At 37.0% G+C, this 15,093-nt stretch overlaps 2 protein-coding genes across 2 annotated transcripts; one reads left to right on the top strand and one right to left on the bottom strand.

The window, feature by feature from the left end:
- Nucleotides 1–5,033: 5,033 nt before the first annotated feature.
- On the bottom strand, nt 5,034–8,208 carry J7337_005640 (uncharacterized protein; the record flags this gene model as incomplete). Its single annotated transcript, XM_044823315.1, has 5 exons — nt 5,034–5,397; nt 5,447–6,178; nt 6,235–7,710; nt 7,768–7,877; nt 7,927–8,208. 5 exons carry the CDS (start codon nt 8,206–8,208, stop codon nt 5,034–5,036), a joined length of 2,964 nt encoding a protein of 987 aa, XP_044681806.1.
- Nucleotides 8,209–8,300: 92 nt separating this feature from the next.
- Nucleotides 8,301–8,738, top strand: J7337_005639 (uncharacterized protein; the record flags this gene model as incomplete). Its single annotated transcript, XM_044823314.1, has 1 exon — nt 8,301–8,738. The coding sequence occupies one exon, from the start codon at nt 8,301–8,303 to the stop codon at nt 8,736–8,738; it is 438 nt and encodes a 145-aa protein (XP_044681805.1).
- Nucleotides 8,739–15,093: the final 6,355 nt, after the last annotated feature.

Genomic DNA, 15,093 nt, shown 5'->3' with positions numbered 1-15,093 from the left:
CTTATAGGTATTTCTAGAAAATTAATAGCTAGCTATTCCTTATTAAGTATATATATTTTTAATTATACTTATAAAAATAAGTATATAAAAAGCTTTAAGTTCTTAAAAGTATTTTAAAAAAAGATCTGCTTTTTAAGAATCTTTTTATATATTATAATTATATCTTAAGGTAAATAAGTATTAAAATTAATATTATTATATTTAAAAAGCTTTTTAAAAAGCTATAATTAATTAAATAATATTAAATAAATATAACTTTTTATTTTATAAATCTTTAGCTAATAATATAAGACTTAAGGCTAATTAGGAAAAATATATAGCTTATTATATTATTTATAAATATAATATATATTTTATATATATATAAATTTAAAGAGCTTTATATATATAATTAATATAAAAAGATATAAAATAGTAATTTAATTTAAAATAAAATTAGTAAAGAAATACTTATTAGCTATAATTCTTTTAAAATACTTTTATAAGTAGTTAATATATATATATATATATATATATATATAAGTATATATATACTAGTGCTTTACTTAACTATTATTAAGTTAATACTATTAACTTTTAATCTTTTTATTATATATATTTTTACTATATATTTAATAATTATAAAATTATATTTACTAAACTGTAGTATCTTATAAAAGGCTTTATATTTATAAAAGGTAAAAATAAGCCCTAGCTATTATAAGAATCTTATTACTATAATCTAATTAAATAATAAGTAATATACTTTTTTAACTCTTTAAGATATAAAAGTATTATTTAAGTATACTTTATAATATATTAGCTAATATATTAATATATAGCTATATAATATACTATAAGTATATATTAATTAATATATATATTGTAATCCCTTAAGCTTTTAACTTATTATAAGTATTAATTAATTAAATAAAGTTAGGCTTAAGTACTATCTATTTAGTTTAATAATATTATATTATATTTTATTAATTAATTATATTTATAAGTATAAAGTCTTAAAATACTTTATATAATATATATTAACTTAAAAATAGCTATTTTTACTAAATATAAGTATAAAAATATATTTAATTAAATAATTAAAGCTTAGTATTTAGTAAGGTATTATTTTTAAAAAACTAATATAATTTAATAAGTTATTCCTTTTTTTACTTAAAGGTCTAATACTATAAAAAGCTAAGGCTTTATTATATTTTAATTAGCCTCTTATTAGTTATTATAAAGCCTTCTTTTTATAACTATAAAAGGATATTTTTATCTTTAAAAATATTTTTAAAGAAAAGCTTTTTAATATAATTATATAATACCTTAATATTTTCTATTTAAGCCTAGGTATTATTAAATATTATTTAATTTAATTATTAAATCTAAAGATATTAATATAATATTTTATAAAAAGTAAAAATATTAAATTTAGTTAAAATATATTATATAATATTATTTATAATTATTTAGTTATAATACTTTTATTATTTAATTTAAATATAAAAAGTATTAAAATTAATAAGAAAGTAGCTTTTAAAGCTTATTATAAAATATAAAAAAGATAAATATAAAATAAAAAAAAGAATTTATAGTAAAAAGCTTAAAATAAGGCTTTAAAGAATAATATATAGCTTTATACTATAATATATAGCCTTATAATATTATATATAAATATATTATACTAACTATATTTAGTAATACTTAAAAAAAACTTAAAAAATAAATATTATAATTACTTATTATAAAGTATTATAGGATATTATAAAATACTATAAAATATTATATAAGTATATATCTATTTATAGATATATAATTATATTTTAAAAATATTTTTAAATAATAAAGTAAGTTAATAAAAATATTAAACTTTTATTATTAAATATTATAATTCTTTATAATACTTTATAGTACTTTATATATCTTATAATACTAGTTATAAGTTATAAACTATAAGCTATATCTTTATAAAAATAAAAACTTAAAAACTAAATATAAGTAACTAGAAAAAGTTAATATTATTTTAAATAGTTATATATAAAATTAAAATACTTTATTTTTTACTTTTTACTTTTTTAAATTTACTTTTAAATTTCTTTTTCTTTTTATAATTAATAATCTTATAAAAAAATTAAAAGAGTTTTAAGTACTACTTTTAATTAAAGTCTTTAAATATATTTATAAGGTCTTTTTTATTATTAAATAAAGAGCTATTACTATTATTAAAGATAGAAATAGTATTAAATTAAGCTTTATATTTCTTAAAATAGGCTATTAAATAAATTAATATAAAAATATATTAAGTACTATAAATATATATACTTAATATAGCTATAGTTTACTTTTAAATAATTTTAAAGATAGTTAGTATAGCCTTTAAATAGATTTATAATATAATAATAAGTAAAAGTACTATTATTAGCTTAATACTTAATATATAAAAGTAATTAAAATAGTATACTTTTATATATATAATAAAGTATAGTATTAGTATTTTATTATAAAAAATTAAATATATACTTAGCTTTAAGGTTTTTATTTTTCTTTTTATATAAAAAAAGTATATTAAGCTTTTTAAATAACTATATAAGTTAATATAATATAATATAAAATAAAAAGTAATTAAATAACTTACTTTATTATTATTAAACTTAATATATTTAAGGCTTTTATAAGAATACTTTTTTAATATATTTATATATATTTAAATAATTAACTATAGGTTTATAGAAAAGTATTTAGCTTTATAGTTAAAAGTAAAGGTAAGAATCTTATTAACTTCCTTAACTAGATACTTAAAAGTATAGTTATTAAAGTTATATTATAAAGCTTTTTTTATAGTTTTATAATTTATATTTTTATTATATTAAAAGATATATAATTAATACTTAAATTACTTTTTTTTTTTAATATAGTTTTTTTTAAGCTTTTTATCTTTTTATTTTTTTTTAACTTTAGTAATTATAGCTATAAGTTTATTATAATATTATTATATTTTAGCTTACTTTATTTTAAACTTTTTAATAATAATATAGTTTACTTTAGCTTTTTTTTTTTAAGTAATAATATAATTTACTTTAGCCTTTTTCTTTTAAATAATAATAAACTTAGCTTTAAGCTTCTTTTTATAAGTAATATAATTAGCTTGAGCCTTTTTTTTAATAATAATATAATTAGCTTTAACTTACTTTTTAATAATATAAGCTTTTTTAGCTTTTTTAATTTTATATACTTTTTATACTTTTTAAGCTTTTATACTTTTATATACTATAATATTATAAAATAGTATAAGTATTTATAATATTTAAATAGGTTTTTTAATTAAATATTAACTTAAAATTACTTATATAATATATTAAAATATAAAAAATAGAAAATAAAAGAAATATTAAAATAAAATACTTAATTATATAACTTTAATTAATATAATATAAAAGTATAAAAAGATATTAAAGTAAAATAAAAAAAAAGTTAATATAAACTAAAGCCTAGTATTTTAATAATTAGGCTTTAAATATAAAATAAAAAAAGAAATATACTTTAAATTATTTAAAAGTAAAATAAAAATAAAGCTTTAAAGTATATAAGTTTAATAAAGTATATATTAAGTTATAAAAAGAAATTATAAGTAAATATAATATATTAAAAATAAGGATTTTTTATTTTATAAAATATAATAAATTTAAAAAATAAAAATAAAGTTAAATTTAAAATTAATAATAACTATTATAAAGTTATATAAAGTTATATAATTTAGCTAAGTAAAGGATTTTAATTAGCTAGATTTACTTATATTTTACTTATATTATATTATAAGGAATATTAACTATAGAATTATATAGTATAGGGTTGGCCTACTAAGAGATGAATTTTAGTATAGATATTGATTTAGCCTTCCGTAATATACACAGAATCACCGAAACAGAAACGCCCTGAGCTTCTGGAGGACTTTTCTTTTGGCGGGGCGTTTTCAACTAAACTAAACTAACGTAGACCCCTGCTATGTACCTGGAGGTCTGTCTGTAGACTGTACCACCTTGGGTGCAGAAACAGTGCCTCCCCCACGCATCTCTTTTATGTATGCAATCAGGGGCAGGCCATTTGTTTGTTGTATCGAGATGCTGCACGTAATGAGTGGGATGCAGGACAAGAACAAGGATTAAAAGTACGAAGGGCCTCGATGGCGTCATTGGTCTTCAAAGTCGCTCAACGCTTCTTTGCTGAAGAGGAACATGCAGTAAAGATTAAGAGCTTCATGGTATTGTATATATGGATTTTGTATATAATTCAACTCCGTTTGGGGAGGCAATGCTTCTAAACATCCAGAAAAAAAAACGATTGTGAGCATGCACGTGTTTTCCTCCTTTCCTTTTGATCCAATATGTACTACAGTATGTATGCTCAACAACCGTGAGTGGTATCTCCTCCAAATCCCTCCATGTCAAACAAGGAAAATTGAGATCCATGATTTTTGTGTTCAAAAACAACAATAACAATAATAATAAAATCATTTGCCATATGAAACAGCCATGCAATGCAAATCTTGTAATGTTCAAAAACACAAACGACAGGTAAGCCTCTATAAGCAGAAATCAATAAATGACCGGCCAAACCAGTAAACATCCGCCGACGTATATACAACAGGATTTGTGTTCGAGATCGGGGTTTGCATCCCAAGAAGGTGTTCTTTTGCTGTCCACTGCTAGTGATACAGTGCACAAGAGCGAGCCGAGAGAGGGCGTTGGATAAGCTAGAACCGATCCAAAACACCCGTGCTTGACATGGATAGCGATGCACCCATGTTTGTCCTCAGTCGCCATTGAAAAAGGCGCAATCCATGCGCCTGGGGGTATAGTCGCTCTATCCGTCGAGCCCATTGCGTTTGACTGAGCGTCTAATAACTACCTGCCAAAACAATGGCACTCCTTCGTGGTCTCTCATGGCGCGTATGAATCAGTCCCCAAACGCCACGTCATCATGATGATTATAAATGATAATGAAAGTCATCAATATAGGTCTCCCAGTCACGGCGGCAAATATCGTCGACTCCATCACTGCCCGTGTGAGGAGTTCATCTGTAAGTGATGAGGCATAGATCGTGGGTGTCCTTGATCGCCCATCTGATGGGGCACCTGAGGCGGCGCAGCCATGGGAACAGGTCTTGGAGTGTGGTAGCCAGGTGCGCTTGTGCCGCTCGAGAAGCTCGAGTTGGTCCTCGGATCATAGCTGAAAAGATCTCTCTGTAAGCCTTCAAGGATGTGCATGTCAGTTCGAAGTGCGCTCGTTGCCGTTGCCGACTGTCGCAAAAACTGGATCGTCTTGTGGAACAGTGTTCGGAGCAGTTCCTCATCAACATATGTGTGAAGGATTGGGTCACGGAATGCAGCAGATAGAATCAACAGGTTACCCCATTGGCTAGAGTGTGGTCAGCTTGAGGCCCATCAGTTGAAGACGAAAGACTTACGCGTGAGCTGTGCCGAAAACATTGGTGATGATCGGCCTCCTATCTCCCAGACCGTGGAAAGCACGGGTGCTTTCAATAAGCGCTTTGATACCCTTCTTAGCCAACTCAACGACTTGAGGATCGATATCGCCATGCGTTCTAGCCTTGGGGTGAATAACGGGCGCTGTGATGTCTTGTCGAAATTCGGAGCTGACGCTGGGAAAGTTGGGGCTCGATGCATGGTTCTTGATTGAGTGCGAGAACTGTAGAATCTGTCGTATGAATGGGCGATAAGTGATCACCTGAGCTCCCCAGTACTTTGCCCGCAGTCTTGCTGCCAGAATATCGTCTGCAGGGGGATCATCCTCTCTGAATGCAAAGCTAGGGGCAACCCAATGCATACCCGAGACAGCATCAGACACGACGCCGACATTGCGGAACTTGTCTTTGCCAGGTTTGGCCGGATCTTCGGGGGCGTAAAACATTCGATGGATGCTGTTGAGGTGGGTACGCAAGTATAGCTGACCTGGGTAGCTGTCCAAGATGCGCTGGTTAAAGCCTTCCAGGAGACTCATGTTAGGGTGAGGCATGTCATCTTCATATGAGAGTAATCCTGATGGGGGAAGTTGCATCTCTGCAATGAGATCACTCTCGAGCTGCAGACAAGTCCAGAACGTAAGAGCAAGTTGGTTATACTTGGTTTCCTGGATGAATTCGCTGTTGCGCTTGATTCGTCGCATCTTGTCCAGGCTCCTGCAATATTGTTAGTCACTCCCGATCTGTGCTCTACTAAAACTCATAGCACTTACGGTCTCATGATGACTTGGAGCTTGTGGCTGGCCCTGTGGATGAAGGCAAAACTCTCCATCGGTCTGCCCAGCTGACCATGATACAGCCCGGCAAAGATGTTGGCGTACACATTTTTCATATTGTTATACGCGCCGGTATGGTTGCCAAGGATATCCGTAGCGTATGCAAAGTACTCCAGGCCAGGGATTACCTCGTAGTTCTTCTTCAGGCTGTAGCCAGAGCGGAAAGCACCTGTGCCATGGATAGAGGATCGACGACTATGAATGTTCCGGTCTTGCTCTTTAGGTGATGGCAAACCTGATGAATGGGAATGAGATGAGTACCCCGGCGGGGAGCCCTGATTGGGCGATGGCGGAATGACTCCATTGCGGAGGGCAGGGCTTCCGTGGGGAGGAAGAGGCTCTGTAGGATGGACGACATCCGGCACGTTGTCGCGATGAAGGCAAACTTTACCCAAAGCCAGAACCGTGAGGACTAGAGCGGTATGGATGGACCGATCTGGTCGACCGATACGTTGTGGCGCCGGTGTGGGTGGCTCGGAGCCATCTGGTCCTGGCGATCGTTTCCTCTTTGAACCTGCAGCTTCTGGTGTCGAAGAGCCTCCTCCAACCGCGAAGGTGGGCTTCGATGTTTGTGGCTTTGCTGAACGTGGCTGTGATGCAGGAAGGTTATCCAGAAAGTGCCTAACCCAGTAGTCCAACAGCTTTGGTTGAATGATAGGGTGCATGTTGAGAATGTTTTCCTTGAAACTTTCGACGTACGCCCACACTTTCGGCTCAGAGAAATCAGGGTTACCATCAACCAAAACACCTCCCTTGTATTCCACTTGGTCTGGAGGGCTAAGCCCACCAAGCTGGCCCCAATCAGCCGCGGGCGAAGGAGATGCCATATCGGACGAATCGTCGGCCATATCCAAGTTGCCATGGTCGGTTGGTTCTCTAACATGTCGCGAAGGGTGGGAGTCTTCACCTCGACCGTACACTATCAGAACACCCCTGTTCTGTTCTTGGCTGATGGGATATTCGCTAATATAACGCACACCTTCGCGCTCAACGTGATGTTTTGTAAGCTCCCGGATGGAAGGCCATTCCAAGAGCAGACCTGCCAAAGTCGTATGGTTGATGGGAATCGCGGGCTCGCCAGGGGGAACGGGTGGGCCTGGCTCTACCTCCATCTCATCCTCGGCCATCATACGCAATGGCATAGGCTCTGAGGATGGGTGATCGCGATGGGCGTCGTTATAGTACGGGTCCACAGAAGCGCCATTGGCGACGTAAGGCGATGCTGGCGCACGTTTGTACTCGTCCTCCACAGAAGATTCTGTCTTGAGAGCTGATGTCGCAAGATGTTTGGGCAAGAGGGATTCCATCTTGATCAATCTCTGATCAAATCGGCCCAGGTGTGACATGATCGAGTTAAGTGACGTCTGAACGGAGCCGAGACCCTCTAGAATGTCGGCTTGAGCTTTATCCGTCCTGCAATAATTCTTAGTTTTCTGCTATCAAGCCGATGTGAATCTCTCAAAAACCTACGCCTTGGGCACCGGATCACGGTATTTGCATTCCACGCCTTTTTCCTTGCAGGTTTTACATGGCTTCGTCTCGTCGCACTTGGCCTTCAGCTGCCGGCAGCTATCGCACGCCTATATCCAATTAGAACTTGCGCGCCTCCAAATCACAATAGGGTCGTACCTGAGAAGCTCTCGTGTTCTTCTTCTTAGCTGGGACGGACGATGAATAAACACTATAGAATGGTTCGTGAGGGGTTGAAGGATAGCCTCCATGTTGCTCGTAGGGCGTCTGATGGGGCACGGGAGTAGGCGGCGGGAAGCTGGGCGCACGGTAGCCACCCGGTGTCGGGGGCATAGAAGGTGCGCCTTCGTAATTCATGTGTCGTGGTGGGTTATCTGGGTATGCGCCAGGAGGCGGTGGTGGTGGCAGCGAGGTCGGCGGAAGATGTGGTGTTGACGACATCCCTTCGGGCGCATGGCCCGTCGAGTTGGGTCGGCGTTGATCCTCGGCTGGGTCTCGTTTTATGGGAGGATCTCTTGGACCGTAAGGCGGGTATGGGTGATGCGCTGGATGCGCCGGCGACGGAGGTGGATGTGGGTGCTGCTGCTGAGGGTGCTGTTGCGGTGGATGTTGATGTTGATGCTGCTGCTGCTGTCGGTGGTAGTCTTGAACGGGAGGATAGGGCTCTGGCTCATGATGGCGACGATCGGTGTCGTGAAGCGATTGCGCAGGCGCAGCGTGAGAAGGCGTCGGCGGAGCTGAGGAATGCTCGATGGGTCGGGGAGGGTAATGCTGATACGGGCTCGGTGGAGGATGAGGAGGATGATGTAGAGCGCCGGGCGGAGGCGGAGGCGGCGGTGGAAGTTGATGAGCGTGAGGATGTGGTAGTGATACTCCTTGTTGAGGTGTGCCGACTGGCCACGAAGAGAGGCGTGGACGTTTACTATCTGGAGGTGCTGGATCCATGCTTGAGTACTATATATGTATGGTAGTACTTGCACACATAATCAGGAACAAGGCGAAGAGAAAAGCAGGGACCACGTAGAGGCGGTGGCCATGGATAGGTACAATACAATAGTAGAATGGGATAGGATAATGGCAGAAGCGAAACAAAAGACGACCCGGGGAGTGAGGTGAAGCTTCCAGCTGCTCTGGAAGCTGGAGGGGCGGATGATAATTGGGCCCTTCAGTAATAGAGGTAGAGGTTGAGAGGCATGGGGGTGGGTGTGTCTGAAACGACTGGGTACAATTACATGTACGTGTACGAAGTACTGCACTGTATGTACCGGAGGTGAAAGGTGAAGTTTTGGAGAGAGATTCGGGTAGGTAGGCAGGTAGACAGGCAGGTATCCGTAGAGAAAGAGATGGGATGCCGAGTAGACTCTTCCAGCCAGCCTGAGCCCCAGTGACGCGGTGCGGTAGGATCAGCAGTTGGGCAGAGACGAGATGGAGATTCGACAAGCTCTGGCTCGCTCGCTCGCTCGGTACCTGGGAGATGGACAACGGTGGGGGGCACAGACACAACGGCGGTAGCGAAAGGACTTTCGAAGGATGGGATCGGATGGTTGGGATGGCGGGAAAAAAAAAAGGGACGCGCTCGAGACTGAGAGCTGGAGATTGAGGGAAGAAAGGCGCAAATTTGGCGAGCGAACGGATCGGTTCTTGGGCAGGTATGATGTCGACTCGAAGTCGAGCGCAATTCTGGGACCGGCAGCCTCAAACCTCAAGGCACAAAAGACGGTCTGCCGGGGGGTAGGCGGGCCTGGCGCAGGCAGTTTTGGAGCCAATTGACGAACCGACCCTGCCGAGTTGACAGTCGGAGGAGGCTAAACAAGGCCAGGGGGTTTAAGGAACCTTGATGCTTGACTGGGACTGGGGGGGATGATGTCGGCGAAGACTTTTCTTTTTTCTTTGGCGGACCCCTGCTGCCCGTTTTTCTCTCCACCCCTGCACCTAAGAGACTACCTGGAGAACAGAGCAGATTTTCCAGCAAGATGGAAGTCACTGTACCGGTACCTGGAACCGCGAGTTCGTTCTGCGTTGCTGGGTGCGACTGGTACGGAGAAGAGACTGACGTCGGTCGCTACCCGCTGCCTTGGTTCGGGCTTGGGGTTGGTCTGGTTTGGTCTCTAACATGTTGTCCTCGCTGCTAGACAGGCAGGCCCTACCTCTCTTCTCTGCTAGAAGGATCCTTTTTCTATGGCTGAGCGAATATTGAAGTATATACATACAAGTCCGCCGGTTGGAGACTACCACATATGGTCAACAAAGCGGGCGGAGGTGTTGCAGTCGCCAAAAAAAAATATGGGTGTGAGAACAGATCAAGCTTGCAGAAGCACGTAATGGCAAGAACAATAGTACAGCATGTGCCAGTAAAAGCAAAGAAGCGCGGTAGGCGAACAACTCAGCACCGCAACTTTGCTGATACGGTACCCGCGCCGTACCGTACCGTGCTGTAATGGATGCTCACGAGTAGCGGACAAGTGAGAAGTGAAAAAAATCAGACCTTGGGTAAAGTATCTGGCCATGCGACGGACCGCCCAAAAGGTACAAGCTTCAGATGGGAGATGATGGCTGGGTGGAGGTGAACGAGATTGTGGTGGTGCGCTGAGTTGAGAGTTGAGTTACAGTGGAGGCCTCGTGGCCGCAGCGTGGAGCCCAACACCTCGGAGGCGTCTAGTAGCGCACGACGGATTTGCTCTACTCAATGTCTGACTAGCCTGATTCTCACAAAGAGATTTTTTCTGAAACTCCAGTGGATACTTTATTAGCTTGGGAAAATCATACAGCTGACTTGACTGTAGGGAGGCTCCAGAGGCATTGAGTGTTGTACGTACGTACGCAACTCCAGCTCGATTCAGTCACAGTGACAGTGCACTCGACTCAAGATGCAACGACTCGCCAGCAACAAAAGTACTCCGTACATACTACTCTTAGAGTCCCAGTACGTCAGAGTTTAGGTTAAGAGTCCCATCCATTCCTGGTTGAATCTCGGTTACTGAAAGTCCATTCTCGGTACTAGAGTTTAGTAAAACATCAAGCGAGAATTAGACGGATAAAGTAAGCTCAAAGTCCTACTTACTGTTAGAGCTCCTGGTCATTCCCGACCAGCTGCAGATCATGGAGAAGAAGGTTTTGCCGGTCCTTGCTTCCACATCACGGGCCGTTAGAAGAGGTGAAAGATAACGGAAATCTTGATACCCAACGCCAATGCTAACCAGCAATGCCCGGACACGCCGTCTAAGTAAGTAAGGTATGGATATATGTAGGTACTGTAAAAGCGAGCGAGTGAGTGTAAGTGAACGAACGTATAATAATGGACTGTGGGCGGGCGTAATAGAGAGCATATACAGAGGAAGCGGTTAAAAGTTTTATCTTAACCCCTGGCTTATAACAGGGGCTATAATAAGAAACTATAGTAAAGTTAGAAAAAGTAAAAAGTTAATATAATAATTCCTAACCTATAAACCTTTTATAACCTTTTTATAAGCTATTAACTAATTTTTTAAAGTTTTTAATAATTTAATAAGTTTTTAAATAATAGCTTTAAATATAGATATTATAACTTAAGCTTTTATTATTTCTTTTAAAGTATTATATAATAAAAAGTTATTTTTTAAAATAATAAAAATTATAGGACTTTTAATTTATTAAGTTAACTAAATATATATTTATATAATTAGTAATGGGTTTAACTTTAATCTTAAATTACTAATTTTTAAAAATAAATATTTTAAAGATTATATTTAATTAAAGTAGTTAATAAAAGTAATAAAAAAAAATAAAAAGCTTATATTTATAAAAGTATAATATAATTACTATAAAAAAGAAAAAACTTATATTAATATTATTAGTAAATTTAATAAAGTAAAAATAGAAATCTTAGCTTTAATTATCTATTAAATATTTATATTTTTAAGATTTTAAAAAATAAAGCTAATAAAAAAACTAAGCTTAATAAAATAAATAAAAGCTAATTATTTTACTTAATATATTACTTACTATAATTAAACCTTAAAGGATTAAAAGTTAATAATTTAATTAAATAAAACTACTATAATTTTCTTATATTAGTAAAAAGATTATTATATTTAGTAAAAAGTAAATAAGTAGTTTTTTTATAATTATATTTATAAGTATTAGAAAGGTATAATAAAGTTTATATTTTAAAGCTACTTTTTTTATAATAAAAAAGGTCTTTATTATTACTAGCTTTTAAAAATTAAAAAAAAAAGGTAGATTTTAAATTTATTATTAAAAAGCTTAATTATAAGCTTAAGTTAAAGAAAAAAAAAGAATAAGAGCTAGAAATAGGGATTAAAAGAATAAGTTTAAGAAATCTATTAAGTAAAAAGCCTAAATAGAAATAAAATAAGAAAACTAGGAAATTTATAAAAAAGGAAAGAAAAGAAGGGATTAACTAGTAGTAATATTAATAAAAGATTCTTATTTTAAAATTACTTCTTTTTATATAAAAATATAAAAAAAAAAGACCTAATATAGTTATTTAAAAAGATAAGGTATTAGTATATAACTATTATATATAGTAATAGGTTTTTAACCTTACTAATATATAGTAATTTCTTTAATATAAAAATAGCCTTAATTTAAATATAATTAAATTAACTTAACTTTATTTAAAGAAAGTAATAATAAAAAAAGATACTTTAAAAAGTAAAAGTAAAGCTATTTATAAGTAAAAGGTAGTTTAGTTAGATTTATTATAAGCTAAGATCTAAGCTTAAATTAAATATATATTTTATTATATAAAAAAAATTATTAAGCTAAAAAGAGAAAATAAGTACTTAAAAGGTAGAGGTAAATAGGTATAAAAATTAAAGATTTAAAGGTACTAACCTACTTTTAATAGTACTAGTTATTTTTAACCCTGCTTAGTGTAGCCAGGGGTCGAGATAAAACTTTTAACCGCTTCCTCTGTACTGTAAGGTAAGGTATAGTTAGGTACTTTGAGGGGTCAAAGTCCCCCAAGTACATTGCAGTAGGTACAGTACCACCAAGACCCTTGAAGATCTTTGAACTTTCCTGCGTACCTTGCCAGGTTGTCTATCCGTATTCTCGGTACATTCAAGCCCGACAAGTCTCAGATCTCTGTTGTTGAACGTACACGTACATCATTGCGCTCTGGTAAATTGCTTCAGTACCTAAGTACCTCGAAGATGCAGAATTCCCTCAATGCCCAAAGCTCGGGATTACTGTGTCGATGAAGAAGCGAAGGAACATGTATGTATGTACAGCACGGACAATGATCACCATGACGGGACCTAGGTACCTACTAACTAATGCACAATCATTGATCGCAGCAGCAGCGCAATGCAACGAAACTCACCAGCAGAGCGAGCAGCCGGCAGCCTCGTTCAGCCACTAGGTGAACAGTGATCCCCCCCTGTAATGTCTGTACGTACGGATACCTCCTGCGGAGCAGTTTCTCGGCCACGTGAAAGGTCGCAGGTGACTCTTGTAGTAGCGGAAGCAAGCATGGATCGATATGACGACCAATGATGGGGGTTACTTTTTTTCTTATGATCTCGTAGGCGGACAGTTTCCGCCCCAACTTGCAAGTGAGGGAGGTTGGCAGGGCACTCCAGACAGAAGTGAAAGTCGCAAAGAACCTTCGGTCAACAAGGGCAGGTGATTACTTCAATATCAGTATCCGCACATGAAAGTACTACGTTGCTATTATCATCATCAATGCGAAGTATGTATATGTACAGTAGATGCGGTTATCCTCGTTTTGAGCAGTGGCCACTCGTTGTCCAATGCTATCCCAGCCGCCTCTCACTCACAGACTCACGTTGGCATCCTGTCCAAACCTGCCAGAAACGTCATTTCCTTCCTCTGTCGGACATTAAGTTGTTGACAAACATTGAAACCGGGTCATGTCAACTTAGCAAGCACAAGCCACCTATCATTCAGTAGTCACCTGCCGGGAGGTTGTAGCAAACGAGATCGTCGATTTTCGTATATATACATAAAAGGAATAATTGTGAGAGTCTCTGTACCAGTGTAAATTTGAATCCAGTCTCCTTGTGAACGTGATTGATTAAGGTAACAAGAAGCAAAAACGGACGGATCACTTCTGGGGTACGGAGGACAGATTAGCCAATCATTACTGACCTACTGCATCAACAGCCGCACGTTACAGCTTGTGCTAGTCGCTACCCATGCTTATCGATCATCTGTCTGTCACCAGTCTAACTAGAATGCAGAATACCGTAATACTTTTACCAACCGCCAACTTCTTAGGTAGCCTTCGGGTCCGAGCTGTTAGTTATAGCAGATCTGACTCAATGAACCAAGAGTCATAACATCCGAGCAGACTGCCCAGTTGTGCAGGCCTTATTTCTACTCTGTAGTACACCTTACTCTTCGTTCCGATGTGACAGAATTTCCTTATACTCAGAGGCTTACATAGGTACTATGTATGTATGTCGAAACTTGACTCCAGATGGTTGACAGATCGACCAACAGTCCATCCACGTTAGACTACCTTACTGTACGTTTTGAGTTCGTGCTGCTTCGAAGGAACACTTGGGCCTTCACTGTCACAAGCTGTGTCATGATGACGATCTTCAGCAGGACGTTGAGCACTGCCATGTAGAGTATATCCATATAACGCTGATGATCTGCCTCAAGTGCCGGTAAGCAGAAACTTGAGTTGAAATAATGTAGTATAGGTACTATGTAACCCGAATGTCCACATCGTGTCTCATATGACGCTGTATATTTGGCGAGATTTGATGGAACTCCACAGGACAGACCCCAGGCGCGACAATTTGGATCAACCAGGGTCTTTTATTCTACTAGTTCTTCTACGAGTCCTTCCAATATTGGACATGATTTATTAGATACAGAATCCGCTCAACCCAGCCAGCCCGGGCCGTCCAGCGGCTCTAACGTCTCTTATTGATGAGATTTGCTGAGAGCTAACGTTTATTATGGAATCAGAATGCACCCAGGGCCAGGCGATGACACTGAATACCCGCCTAGGTACGGAGTACCTTGAGCCTCGATGTAATCAGACAGATGCGAAAGCCACTCTAGTGACGATCCAGAAGCTCATTCATCCAGGCCCACGCTTTGACCTGTCACACAGCGAGCGAGCAAGCGTTTATGTTGATCCGATCAAGATTTTCAATTACCGGTCTGCCATTTAATTATTCCTATTCTTGCTTTCGCTTCGAAAGCCAAGCCACGAATGGAAGTCGAAGCACAATCCTCAGCTTCTATGCTCTCGCGTTGACCGACAAAGTGAGATAATGATGGGCTTGGGATGACCTAAGTCGCCAGCTAATGCGCAACTAACAAGATTGATGCTCCTCTCGATGC

This window comes from Fusarium musae, chromosome 4, assembly GCF_019915245.1.
Source record: "Fusarium musae strain F31 chromosome 4, whole genome shotgun sequence".
In the NCBI taxonomy this organism is placed as follows: Eukaryota; Fungi; Ascomycota; class Sordariomycetes; order Hypocreales; family Nectriaceae; genus Fusarium; species Fusarium musae.
Note: the sequence above shows the minus strand (reverse complement) of the source record. Positions and strands in the feature narration are given on the sequence as shown.